Source organism: Schistocerca americana, chromosome 2, assembly GCF_021461395.2.
Source record: "Schistocerca americana isolate TAMUIC-IGC-003095 chromosome 2, iqSchAmer2.1, whole genome shotgun sequence".
NCBI classification, from domain to species: domain Eukaryota; kingdom Metazoa; phylum Arthropoda; class Insecta; order Orthoptera; family Acrididae; genus Schistocerca; species Schistocerca americana.
Genome location: NC_060120.1, coordinates 735,854,954 through 735,869,256, shown reverse-complemented (window position 1 = coordinate 735,869,256; position 14,303 = coordinate 735,854,954). Strand labels below are relative to the sequence as shown.

The following is a 14,303-nucleotide window of genomic DNA, read 5'->3' as shown; positions in this document are numbered from 1 at the left end:
TGGAGTAGGAGGTGCTGGTTGGGTGGATTGGACAAGTCTTGCATCTTTGTTTGCCAAAAGACTATGATACCTGTGGGAAGACATTGGGCGTAGGACTGGCATATGGATGGACTAAGATGTTGCGTAGGTCAGGCGGTTGATGGAACACCACTTCAGGAGGGGTGTGAAGGATCATGGGTAGGGTGTCACTCATTTCGGGCAGGATGACAAATAATAATGAAGCCCCTGGCTAAGGATATGGTCCAGCTATTCCAGTCCAGTATGATATTTGGCTACGATGGGAGTGCTCTGAGGGGGGCGGGGGGTTAGTATTGGGTTATGTGAAGATATGGCACAGGATATCTGCTTATGAGTTAGGTTTTTAGGTTTGGGAGGTACTTCCATGACTGAAGACATTTGTGAAGTATCCAGGTCTGAGCAAAGAAATTTTCATCATTACAGATATGTTTTACATGGGTGAATAGGCTGTACGGGAAGGATTTTTCATGTGGAAGGGATGGCAGCTAATGAAATGCAGGTTCTGTTGCTGGTTAGTGGGTTTAACATGGACAGAGGTGCAGATGGAGCCATCAGAGAGTTAGATGTCAATGTCTAGGAACTTGGCATGTTGGGATAAGGAGGATCAATTGAAGCAGGTGGAAGAGAGTGTATTGAGATTGTGAAGGAATGAGGATAGGGTGTCTTGGCCCCGAGTCCAGATCATGGCTATATCATCAATGAATCTAAACCAGATTAACGGTTGGAGTTTTGGCAGACTAGGAATGTTTCCCTAGACAGCCCTTAAACAGACTGGCATAAGAAGGTGCCATGACGGTGCCCATGAATGTGTCATGGATTTGTTTGTAAACCTTCTGTGATGACAAGGGACCCATTATTTGAAGGAGTGGGGATGATAGGAAGTCAATGAAAAAGGTGGTTAGTACTTTGATGTGGGAGACTTGGTTTCAGGCAAATAGTTGGAGGTGTTGGTCAACAGGAGTGGAAATTCCTTCAGTGGGAGCAAAACAGCCAAGAGAAGCCCACTGACAAATTTTCAGAAATTTTTCAGGCATAACTCTTAGTATCTTGGTATACGGGCTCATACCTGTTTGAATGTTTTACTCTTAATGGATGTCTTATCTATAACAAAAAATATTTATCAATGATTCTGTCAACAGGTGCAGTATTTATATTAGGTGAATAGTTTCAAACCACACAGGTTCATTTTCAAACCTCGCCTACTGAGGATGCACTGCCAGTGCTCGATTTAGCAATACACATGAAAGTGGCAACACATGCTTTACAAATGTTTGCAGAATGAATGCCACAATCCAAACACGCCTCATACCAAGTTTGATTTTGACGTGGTAAGAGGCATGTGTGGTTTGTGGCATCCATTTTGCAAAAAATTATAAAGTATGTGCTGCCACTTTGACGTTTATTATTAACCCTTGAGCAGGCGTGCCATTTTTCACAACACAAGAGGGTGTGTGGTGCACTTTGTACACATGTATAGAATAGCTGTCTATGTTACCAAGCTAAACATGTATGATCAAAATCACAGTTTATTTAAACAACAAGAAATTAAACTTACATAATATGAGCTAAAACAATGTTTTATTATATTTAAAAAAAAAAAAAAAAAAAAAAAAAAAAAAAAAAAAAAAAAAAGATAAATTTTCACTGTAATACTCTGTTGACAAGAACAGGTGTTACAGAGACAGTAATGACCCATTCAAAGCATTAAGCAATGCAGTTGCATCAGATCCATGTCAGCAGCTTATTTGATCACTAATTATCTTGTAGACAACTGCCTCAATGTGGGATTATGTTGCTAGTTCGTAATCAGGGTCATTTTTTGCACAGATCGTAAACTTTTTCTCGCCTGGCCCACTTTGTATTTTATACTCCTGCCGCTCACTTGGACGTATGACAACACAATTTATCGCTGTTTTACCTGAAGCAATAATGAAGGAATAGGTATAGGTTTGCAGTTGTGAAACAACAATGGAACTATGCAAAATCTTTTTATTTTTGGTTGGTGCATTTTATACACAGGCGCACCTGCTTGTGGGTTAAAAATCAGACAGTGTCAGTCCAGCCTCTGTAGGCCAGGTTTGAAAATGAACCTGTAAGGTCCAAAACTAGTCACCTAATATAACTACTGCAACTGCTGACAATTATTAATAAACACTTTATGGAATTTAATAAAGTTGCCGGTTCTCTGTCAGCAAAATACTGAAACTGAAGTCTTATCTATTTTTACTGTGGCAGTAAAAGTAACTTAAATTGTAATTCTTCATGCTTTCCTGGAGATCTGTTGACATGTCGAAGAATCAGGTTCTCCACCAGATGTTCGCGAACACCTGTCAGAGACTCTGATTATTCAACATGTAACTTAAATTGTTAAATGTTTCTATTTTACCATAGTGCAACTTCAGTTAACTGCAATTCTTTAGACTTACTTATATCACCCTGACATTATGCAGTATTTTTAACAGTTACAAATTAAGATTTCAGTGTACCCCACTGATGTTTTGTTTCTTATTGCCTCGTCCAGCCTAATATTTTATGTTACGTTCCCTTGACATTTAATCGCTGTTTACCTAATATATTTTCAACTATGTTATAGTTGCACACACTAAGTAGCGCCATACACTCTACATGTTAACATCTTTTTTGAAGTTGTCCTCCGGCATTCTATCCTCTCTGATGGCGATAAGTTATCTTACAATGGCCTTTTAAGCTGAATATTGGTCCATTTAATGAAATAAATTGGTACAGTAGAATGCAGTATGTGTTTTCACTGATAAACATGGAAATTTTCTATCAAGCAACAACAAAAAGACTCCATTAATGAAGATTTTTTACATAATTTGCTCAAAGAGATTTATTAAAGTCAACAAACTAATAAGTAAGATAATTTTCATACAAATGTTTGAGTTTATACCTTAAGAAGATCTGGAGAAGCATAATACACCATTCGTAGCAAGGCACGCAAACATTTACAACGAACAGCTGGTCCAGCTGACGAACTGTATACTTCATACAAAACACTGAATAAAGAACGGATGAATGAAGCAGCAAGTCCATGTTCTTCACGCAGACACGCAACACGTGCATCACGGGAACTGTGGAACAGTAGCATGGACACTTAATATCAATTTTCACTTCTTAAGTAATGTACATTTAATCAACACTAATGTAAGAATGGAAGTGTATTACCTGTTACTGCCATTCATTTGAGCACTGCTGATTCCACTATTTTCACTCAAGTTGCTTTCTGAATTTGAACTAACTGATGATCCACCACCAAAACAAGGAGGTAGCTGAATACTTGTTGTTGGGCTAACAATGTTTGCATGAGAACCTAGATCATTAATGACTAAATTAGTGAACAGTACCAAATAACAAGAACTAAAGTAGTTGCAAAAATTTGACAATGTTTGAAAGAAAATCAGTATACACATACTAGCGTATTTAGAAACCATTTTTACTAGCAAGTTCACCAGACAAACAGCACAAGACCCTTGGAAAGAAATCACAGCAAACTATTGTGTAGCAATCTATACACTGAAAATGAAGAAACCATATGGACAAAATTATAGTTCTCTATACAACCAGATTCAAACATACTTATAAAGTGCTAATTACTCTCACACAAAACCCACTGCACTCCATCAAGAACGCATTCTAATGCAGACTCCTTGCTTCAAGAAAAGACAAGTTTTAACAACAAACAAACCTGGACTAAGGCAGCAACTGAAACTTTTATCATCCAAAAAATAACAGTGAATGTTAAGAACAGACTGCGAATAATGTAGTTATCAGAAAATACAAATTCTAATAACTTCATTACTTCACAATTAAGGTAGTAACGATAAGGAAATCATCTAGTTTTCATTAATGTATTTTTACTTTACATTTTTAAGTTGGTAACACTGTGTCTCTGTCTCTGTACTTTTGTTAGAGAAATCGCAGGATCTCAAAAGCTAAAGAAAATAATACTTTCTGTTGAGTGTTTCTATGCACCACACATCAGTAAGCTTACAGTTTGTCCCAGAAATGTTGACAAACTTTGGAGGTTGGGGTTGAGTGTTGAGGGCATCCTGCGGAACAAATCTAAAACGGGATTCCACGTCCAGAAATGTCATCAACAATGCTACAGAGTATCAAAGTAAAAGAGGCTGGCACATGCCAGTAAGGCACCCCTTTGCCAGCAAATGTGACTTTGTATGCTGATGGACAGTAGGTGGATCACCTCACAATGTTGTTATTCAGTGATCGCGACTAATTGGCGTGATCATCAGTGGAGATGGAGCTAGATGCTTGGAAGGCTTAGGCTCCTATGAATGCGATGTTCTGTTCCCTTCGTGGATGATAGTTTTGGATACGGGTTTCCATCTGCAGTTTATTTTTTTCCTAGATTCCTCTAAAATCTTCTGTGTTTTTTGGTATGCAGGAGAAAAATAAACTGCGGGTGGAAACTCATGTTTGAAAATGTTATCCACCAAGTCAAAAGAGCATTGCTGGCAATCAGTAGTAATCACTGAATAACAAACAACTTTGTGAGACATTCCACTTATGGTCCTTTAGCGTACAGTCACATTTGCTGTGGAAGGGGTGGCCTAGTGGCACCTATAAATTCAACATTCTATAGTCTCACTGTATGACATTTCCAGACATGGGTTACTATCCTTGATTCATTGTTCAGGACACCCTCTACAACCTCTCAAAGTTTGTCACAACATTTCTGTGACACCCTGTAGATAAGCTACTGCCTTCCCTTACTTTAAATATTAAATGAATAAAGAAATTACATATGTAATAATTTATGTCTGTATAGCAATAAATACTTACCTGTGGAATGCATATTGTCTGCTGGGTTTGAGCTACTGACAGACATCGAACTGCTTCCAGCCGTAACAGTCCCAGAGCTCATATCCACAGTAGCAGCTAGAGACACAGGATTCAGACGACGCTGGACTGGCCGCGTTGTCCCAGTGTCTTCATTTATCTGCTGCATTGAATGAAAGTCCACTGTATAGGTTCGACCTAGTGTCGATAAGCTGATTTCATCCTCCCCAGACTGATGAGCAGCCTATGTAAGAGTTTGTTTTAAACAGAATCTAGCTCACTCAAGTGACCATTACTTAAAACAAAAGCAGACTATACTGAAGAGTACATGTAACATATAAAATGAACATACCTCAATTATGCGAGAGTCAATGGTACTGTATGGGTGCCACAAGCCACGGTCATCCCTCCACTGCCATTGAACGGTATCATGAACATGGTTATTTGGCCTTTCCAAAAGAGCATCAACTGTGAATATTCCATCAGTAGGTAGACGTGGCATAAGCTCTCCGATAAGGCAAGTTATTTCATACAGCTCCTGTGGGCTGCGAGACACCAGTTCAATCTGCAGAAAAAGGCAAAAAACTGTAACTGTAATACTTCATAAAGCATTCTCAACTAACATCTCAAATTTCTGCAATTAACACTATAATGCCATAACATGATCATCATTGTTATCTATGAGCAATACTCATTTCCTGTAAGAAATACATATTACGATTATTACACACATGAGAGAGAGAGAGAGAGAGAGAGAGAGAGAGAGAGAGAGAGAGAGAGAGAGAGAGAGAGAGAGAGAACTTGCCAGTTCCCCTACACTTTGACACCATCCCAGTTAAGAGAATGCCATATTTCATGCTCAATCCTTAGGACTGCTATAGCACTAAGTCTGGAATCAGGCAGTGTGTTTCTAAGATATAGCTTTTGATTAGTTTCAATTTAGAAAAATGATCTTTCTGGCATAGAAGTAGCAACTGGCACACTGAAGTACAGCTGAGGATCTGTATATGCATCACAAAAATCACTTGCCAGGGAAGTATTTAAAAGAATAAATAAAGAAAGAACTGTTAAATGCTTCAATTGACAACACGTTTCCTTTCTTTCCAAATTTTTTCAACATAAGTGTCTTTAGGCTATTACGTTCATTCATATAAAAGATTAATGGTACAATCTGATCGTACTTCCTCACTGAGCTTTCTGTTCTTTTCTGAATATCTTCATTTTCTAACTTTTGTAAGAAAGGAAAATAATCATTAACATTCAGCAGGCTGGTAAATGCTTGTTAATTACTGAATCAAAATATCAACAGAAGCACTGAAAACTATGATTTTAATGTAGGGGTTCTTAAATGTTTTTGGTGCCGGAACCCTTTTGAAGTACCAAATATTTTACGGAGTACAAATACAAACAATCCTGATTTCATTATAATCAGATAATAAAAATCTTAGAAAAAAGATATACCATACACTACTGACTTCCAACAAGAATACATAAAACAACATGCCATAATACAATATACATACAACACTGTATTGCTTCCACTGTAAATTGATAAAATTGTTTTCATTTAATAGGCTTTATGGAGCTGCTTTTTAATTTTGACCAAATGTTAGATGTCTGCCTTAATAGAAGATAAATGAAGATGCTTGTCATGTTCAACATCCATTCTATTGTGGCATTTTGTCTTGGTAGCTGTATAAGCAGAAAATCGCTTTTCAACCAAGTATGCTGTTGGAAACAGTCAGAGGTTGTGTGGCACTCATCATGAACCCCATTCTGGACATTATCTTTTCTCACCCAATTCAATGATTACAAAATTTTCAGAAGATTAATTTCTATCTTTTGTGGGCATTAATAGCCATGTGATCCACACTTGAGAACGCTACCGACAGAAATGACAAGACACTTAGTGAAGAAATAGAATCGAATGTACGGTAACTATTTTATAGCTAGGATAAGAATTTTGGCAGAGCCGAAAAACATTACAGATATTGTTTCCTTATCGCTAGAGGGTACAGTGTGGGCACTTTGGGCTATGGTGAGTGGTAGACAGCTGCGAGCATATACAAACCGGGATTTTGATTGCCAGAGAGGAGAGGACTGGTGTGGAGAAACAAGCCCTACCTCCCTTTAGCAGGATGGCAGCCTATAGCAGAACTGACACATTGTTACAGGGATCGCTGATCTCTTCTGGTGTCTTAACGATCTTAATCGAAATCCGTGATGAATCTGGCTTGACCACTTCATTTATTTCAAAATAAGCAAAGAAAACAACAAGCAATGCAAAAGACAAAGCATTTGGGGCAGCTATCACGCAATAGCCTGGTTAATGTTAGCAGATTATTGTCAATGATTTAGTTCAGACCCAACCTCTAGTCATGTTCAATAAAAGCATAGTTGGAAACATCCACCAACTAATTTGCCACCTGAAAAGTTTCCGCATTATATCTTCTTTTGAGCTTTAGTCAACATATAGACATACGCGTTTGTTTGTTTGTTATAAAATGCTCAGTCCCACAGCTGAGTACTACGTTGCATTAGAAGGCGTTTCATAAACAGACCATTCAACCAGCCACAGCTGGTATAGTGCCAAAACAACAAGTGCACCAATACCACATGGTGTTTGTACACTTTTACTTAGTTAAGAAGTTCTTATGCACATTATCTATCCAAACTGTGTTTTGCCACATTTTCGATACTTATATGCATAAAATAAAGCTATTTCAAACTTTCTTTGATACAATACTTCACCTGGATACAATTCTCCACAAATAGCATCTATCAAGTAATTTCATATTTTTGCATTTTGAGGCAGAATGTGCATCTACTTTGCATTTATCTCAAAATGAAAATTTTACGGGTTCTTAGTGATTCGCAAAATGCAGTTCTTAGTAATTATATATCTTACTACCTAAAGCCTAAAGTCGTTACATCACCTTTTTGAGACTCACGGTTATGTCACATCTTCCGAGCGAACTACCTTAGAACTTTCAAAGTACGATTTTGCTGTAACATCTACTAGCCAACTCTCCCTCTATCTTTTAAAATCAACAGTTTACTTTTACAACGTAACAAATACGAAATGATATCGCTACAAGATGTTGAATTTAACAACTGTAATTGAATGTACTGTGGCCCAAGGGTGGTTTGAGGATTTGCCATGCCGAATTCGACTGCACATTGCAATTGCAAACTTGAATTGAGCTAGGCTCAATACCGTTTCTTCCAAATCCACCAGAAACAAATGCAAAATAATTTTATTTAAAAAAGCGGATAAAGTGTCACTAGAAGCCTTCCTAAGAGACAATCTCCATTCCTTCCGAACTAACTATGCAAATGTAGACGAGATGTGGCTCAAATTCAAAGATATAGCAGCAACAGCAATTGAGAGATTCATACCTCATAAATTGGTAAGATATGGAACTGATCCCCCATGGTACACAAAACAGGTCCGAACGCTGTTGCAGAGGCAACAGAAAAAGCATGCGAAGTTCAGAAGAACGCGAAATCCCGAAGATTGGCTAAAATTTACAGACGCGCGAAATTTGGCACGGACTTAAATGCAAGATGCCTTTAATAGGTTCCACAACGAAACATTGTCTCGAAATTTGGTACCAAATCCGAAGAAATTCTGGTCGTATGTAAAGTACACAAGTGGCAAGACGCAGTCAATACCTTCGCTGCGCAGTGCCGATGGTACTGTTACCGACGACTGTGCCGCTAAAGCGGAGTTATTGAACGCAGTTTTCCGAAATTCCTTCACCAGGGAAGACGAATGGTATATTCCAGAACTTGAAACACTAACAGCTGCTAGCATGATTTTCTTAGAAGTAGATACCTTAGGGGTTGCGAAGCAGCTCAAATCGCTTGATACGGGCAAGTCTTCAGGTCCAGATTGTATACCGATTAGGTTCCTTTCAGATTACGCTGATACAATAGCTCCCTACTTATCAATCATATACAACCGCTCGCTCACCGATAGATCTGTACCTACAGACTGGAAAATTGCGCAGGTCGGCACAGTGTTTAAGAAGGGTAGTAGGAGTAATCCATCGAACTACAGACCTATATCATTGACGTCTGTTTGCAGTACGGTTTTGGAGCATATACTGCATTCAAACATTATGAATCACCTTGAAGGGAACGATCTATTGATACGTAATCAGCATGGTTTCAGAAAACATCATTCTTGTGCAACACAGCTAGCTCTTTATTCGCACAAAGTAATGGCCGCTATCGACAGGGAATCTCAGGTTGATTCCGTAATTGCGGATTTCCGGAAAGCTTTTGACACCGTTCCTCACAAGCGATTTCTAATCATGCTGCGGGCCTATGGGGTATCGCCTCAGCTGTGCGACCGGATTCGTGATTTCCTGTCAGGAAGGTCGCAGTCCGTAGTAATAGAAAGCAAATCATTGAGTAAAATTGAAGTGATATCAGGTGTTCCCCAGGGAAGCGTCCTGGGACCTCTACTGTTCCTGATCTATATAAATGACCTGGGTGACAATCTGAGCAGTTCTCTTAGGTTGTTCGCAGATGATGCTGTAATTTACCGTCTAGTAAGGTCATCCGAAGACCAGTATCAGTTGCAAAGTGATTTAGAAAAGATTTCTATATGGTGTGGCAGGTGGCAGTTGATGCTAAATAATGAAAAGTGTGAGGTGATCCATATGAGTTCCAAAAGAAATATCCGTTGAAATTCGATTACCCGATAAATAGTACAATTCTCACGGCTGTCAATTCAACTAAGTACCTGGGTGTTAAAATTACGAACAACTTCAGTCGGAAAGACCACATAGATAATATTGTGGGGAAGGCAAGCCAAAGGTTGCGTTTCATTGGCAGGACACTTAGAAGATGCAACAAGTCCACTAAAGAGACAGCTTACACTACACTCGTTCGTCCTCTGTTAGAATATTGCTGCGCGGTGTGGGATCCTTACCAGGTGGGATTGACGGAGGACATCGAAAGAGTGCAAAAAAGAGCAGCTCGTTTTGTATTACCACGTAATAGGGGAGAGAGTGTGGCAGATATGATACGCGAGTTGGGATGGAAGTCATTAAAGCATAGACGTTTTTCGTCACGGCGAGATCTATTTACGAAATTTCAGTCACCAACTTTCTCTTCCGAATGCGAAAATATTTTGTTGAGGCCAACCTACATAGGTAGGAATGATCATCAAAATAAAGAAAGAGAAATCAGAGCTTGAACAGAAAGGTTTGGGTGTTCGTTTTTCCCGCGCGCTGTTCGGGAGTGGAATGGTAGAGAGATAGTATGATTGTGGTTCGATGAACCCTCTGCCAAGCACTTAAATGTGAATTGCAGAGTAGTCATGTAGATGTAGAATAGGCACTTTACTTTGTGGTGCATGATGCGGGTTTATATAGCCCCAGGTGGTGAAGCACATATGGCGAACTGATGAAATCCTTTGGAGCCGCTTGAGGTGATGACAGAGATGGAGGGAGTGAGAGGGAGAGAGCAAGACTGTGTGGGGGAAGAGAGGAAGACTGCTGGGATCATGCACTGCTTCCTCAAAGTACATAACTACTACTGAATCCAAAAAACACGATGGCAACATGACAAAAAGGAAAACGGATGCTTGGGAAAAAACATACACTAAATACAACGCAGAAGCTCTTACACACAGATCACAAGAGCAGCTGAAAGTAATCTGGAAAGACATGAAAGCCAAAGCAAAGAAAATGAAAGCTAAATGCAATCGAGAACAATTTCAAACTGCCATTGGAGTACGTGAGACGAAGATCAATGACATAAGCCAAACGGTTGTCGATATGATCTCGCAAGTTTTAGGAGGGATACTGGAGTCAACATCAATGACACATCTGAAGATAATGTGATTTTGTTTTTTTTTTCCAAATGGTTAATATATTCTTGTTTCTTGTATGGCATAATATATGTTTTTATAATTTCGGCATCGTTATAATTTCTGTTAATACCAGATTCTGATTCGTTATCAGGAGAAAGAAAACTGGCGTTCTACGGATCGGAGCATGGAATGTCAGATCCCTTAATCGGGCAGGTAGGTTAGAAAATTTAAAAAGGGAAATGCATAGGTTAAAGTTAGATATAGTGGGAATTAGTGAAGTTCGGTAGCAGGACGAACAAGACTTTTGGTCAGGTGAATACAGGGTTATAAATACAAAATCAAATAGGGGTAATGCAGGAGTAGGTTTAATAATGAATAAAAAATTAGGTGTACGGGTAAGCTACTACAAACAGCATAGTGAACGCATTGTAGCCAAGATAGATACGAAGCCCACGCCTACTACAGTAATACAAGTGTATATGCCAACTAGCTCTGCAGATGACGAAGAAATTGATGAAATGTATGATGACATAAAAGAAATTATTCAGGTAGTGAAGGGAGATGAAAATTTAATAGTGATGGGTGACTGGAAATCGTCAGTAGGAAAAGGAAGAGAAGGAAACATAGTAGGTTAATATGGATTGGGGCTAAGAGATGAAAGAGGAATCCGCCTGGTAGAGTTTTGCGCAGAGCATAACTTAATCATAGCTAATACTTAGTTTAAGAATCATGAAAGAAGGTTGTATACATAGAAGAACCCTGGAGATACTAAAAGGTATCAGATAGATTATATAATGGTAAGACAGAGATTTAGGAACCAGGTTTTAAATTGTAACACATTTCCAAGGGCAGATGTGGACTCTGACCACAATCTATTAGTTATGAACTGTAGATTAAAACTGAAGAAACTGAAAAAAGGTGGCAATTTAAGGAGATGGTACCTGGGTAAACTGACTAAACCAGGAGTTGTACAGAGTTTCAGGGAGAGCATAAGGGAACAATTGACAGGAATGGGGGAAAGAAATACAATAGAAGAAGAATGGGTAGCTTTCAGAGATGAAATAGTGAAGGCAGTAGAGGATGAAGTAGGTAAAACGACAAGGGATAGTAGAAATCCTTAGGTAACAGAAGAAATATTGAATTTAATTGATGAAAGGAGAAAATATAAAAATGCAGTAAACGAAGCAGGCAAAAAGGAATACAAATGTCTCAAAAATAAGAACAACAGGAAGTGCAAAATGGCTAAGCAGGGATGGCTAGAAGACAAATATAAGGATGTAGAGGCATATATCACTAGGGGTAAGATAGATACTGCCTACAGGAAAATTAGAGAGACCTTTGGAGAAAGGAGAACCACTTGCATGAATATCAAGAGCTTTGATGGAAACCCAGTTCTAAGCAACAAAGGGAAAGCAGAAAGCTGGAAGGAGTGTATAGAAGGTCTATACAAGGGCGATGTACTTGAGGACAATATTATGGAAATGGAAGAGGATGTAGATGAAAATGAAATGGGAGATATGATATCGCGTGAAGAGTTTGACAGAGCACTGAAAGACCTGAGTCGAAACAAGGCCCCCAGAGTAGACAACATTCCATTAGAACTACTGACAACCTTGGGAGAGCCAGTCCTGACAAAACTGTACCATATGGTGAGCAAGATGTATGAGACAGGCGAGATACCCTCAGACTTCAAGAAGAATATAATAATCCCAATCCCAAAGAAAGCAGGTGTTGACAGATGTGAAAATTACCGAACTATCAGTTTAATAAGTCACAGCTGCAAAATACTAACGCGAATTCTTTACAGACGAATGGAAATACCGATAGAAGCCAACCTCGGGGAAGGTCAGTTTGGATTCCGTAGAAATGTTGGAACACGTGAGGCAATACTGACCCTACGACTTATCTTAGAAGAAAGATTAAGGAAAGGCAAACCTACATTTCTAGCATTTGTAGACTTAGAGAAAGCTTTTGACAATGTTGATTGGAGTACTCTCTTTCAAATTATGAAGGTGGCAGGAGTAAAATACAGAGATCGAAAGGCTACTTACAATTTGTACAGAAAGCGGATGGCAGCTATAAGAAGTGAGGCGTATGAAAGGGAAGCAGTGGTTGGGAATGGAGTGAGACAGGGTTGTAGCCTCTCCCCGATGTTATTCAATCTGTATATTGAGCAAGCAATAAAATAAACAAAAGAAAAGTTCGGAGTAGGTATTAAAATCCATGGAGAAGAAATAAAAACTTTGAGGTTCGCCGATGACATTGTAATTCTGTCAGAGACAGCAAAGGACTTGGAAGAGCAGTTGAATGGAATGGACAGTGTCTTGAAAGGAATGTATAAGATGAACATCAACAAAAGCAAAATGAGGATAATGGAATGTAGTTGAATTAAGTCGGGTGATGCTGAGGGAATTAGATTAGGAAATGAGACACTTAAAGTAGTAAAGGGGTTTTGCTATCTGGGGAGCAAAATAACTGATGATGGTCAAAGTAGAGAGGATATAAAATGTAGACTGGTAATGGCAAGGAAAGTGTTTCTGAAGAGAAATTTTTTAACATCGAGTATTGATTTAAGTGTCAGGAAGTCGTTTCACAAAGTATTTGTATGGAATGTAGCCATGTATGCAAGTGAAACATGGACGATAAATAGTTTAGACAAGAAGAGAATGGAAGCTTTCGAAATGTGGTGCTACAGAAGAATGCTGAAGATTAGATGGGTAGATCACGTAACTAATGAGGAGGTATTGAATAGGATTGGGGAGAAGAGAAGTTTGTGGCACAACTTGACTAGAAGAAGGGATCGGTTGGTAGGAAATGTTCAGAGGCATCAAACGATCACCAATTTAGTATTGGAGGGCAGCGTGGAGGGTAAAAATCATAGAGGGAGACCAAGAGATGAATACACTAAGCAGATTCAGAAGGATGTAGGTTGAAGTAGGTACTGGGAGATGAAGAAGCTTGCACAGGATAGAGTAGCATGGAGAGCTGCATCAAACCATTCTCAGGACTGAATACCACAACAACAACAACAACAACAACAACAACCAGATTCTAATATTTATTTGAATTTGCAATATTATAAAAAAAGTCTTTTTTTTTCTAGAAATCAAAACATTGTATGACTGTATACTCAATTAAGCAATAAAATGAGAATGTTAGTCCCCTAGGGTGGGAAAAAGAAGAAGAAGAAGAAGAGAGAGAGGAAAAGTCTTTACACTATCTTCTACTTTTGCTAGCGATGTAGGTACAATTTTAATTAAAGTAATTAAGTATAATATACCTTCTGACGGCTTGGCCTGCAGCACCTGCTTCTGGCTGAAATACACATTAATGTTGTCATTCACCTCCACAGCATCAGGGTGAAACCCATCTCTAACTTCTATTCCAAAGTTGTGTAGAACTGCAGCAGCCACAACAACATTCCCACACTTGTTTGGTTTAAATCACATTGTTTTAGTGAGAGTTTGGAAGCATTTATTCCAAACCACGAAAGCTCGCTCCATTACACATCTGGTAGCAATATGGACTCTATTGTAGTGCTGTTGGCTCCTGTGTGGGTTCGGAACACAGGCATCTTAAGATGTTTGGAGAGAGCATATCCACTATCTCCAACAAGCAACCCATCAATTTCAATTTTCAA

General features: G+C 38.8%; 1 protein-coding gene across 4 annotated transcripts in view; it reads right to left on the bottom strand.

Annotated features, from left to right (window-relative positions):
* Positions 1–14,303, bottom strand: part of LOC124594785 (E3 ubiquitin-protein ligase TRIP12) — a 232,545-nt gene that overhangs the window by 109,873 nt on the left and 108,369 nt on the right. For 3 of the 4 annotated variants that reach the window (XM_047133192.1, XM_047133195.1, XM_047133193.1), the window contains exons 12-15: positions 5,189–5,401; positions 4,840–5,080; positions 3,205–3,349; positions 2,930–3,110 (exon numbers count right to left, since the gene is read on the bottom strand). In XM_047133192.1, coding sequence (XP_046989148.1) covers positions 2,930–3,110; positions 3,205–3,349; positions 4,840–5,080; positions 5,189–5,401 — 780 coding nt within the window. The remainder of the gene's footprint in view (positions 1–2,929; positions 3,111–3,204; positions 3,350–4,839; positions 5,081–5,188; positions 5,402–14,303) is intronic. The other variant, XM_047133196.1, reaches the window with a different exon arrangement.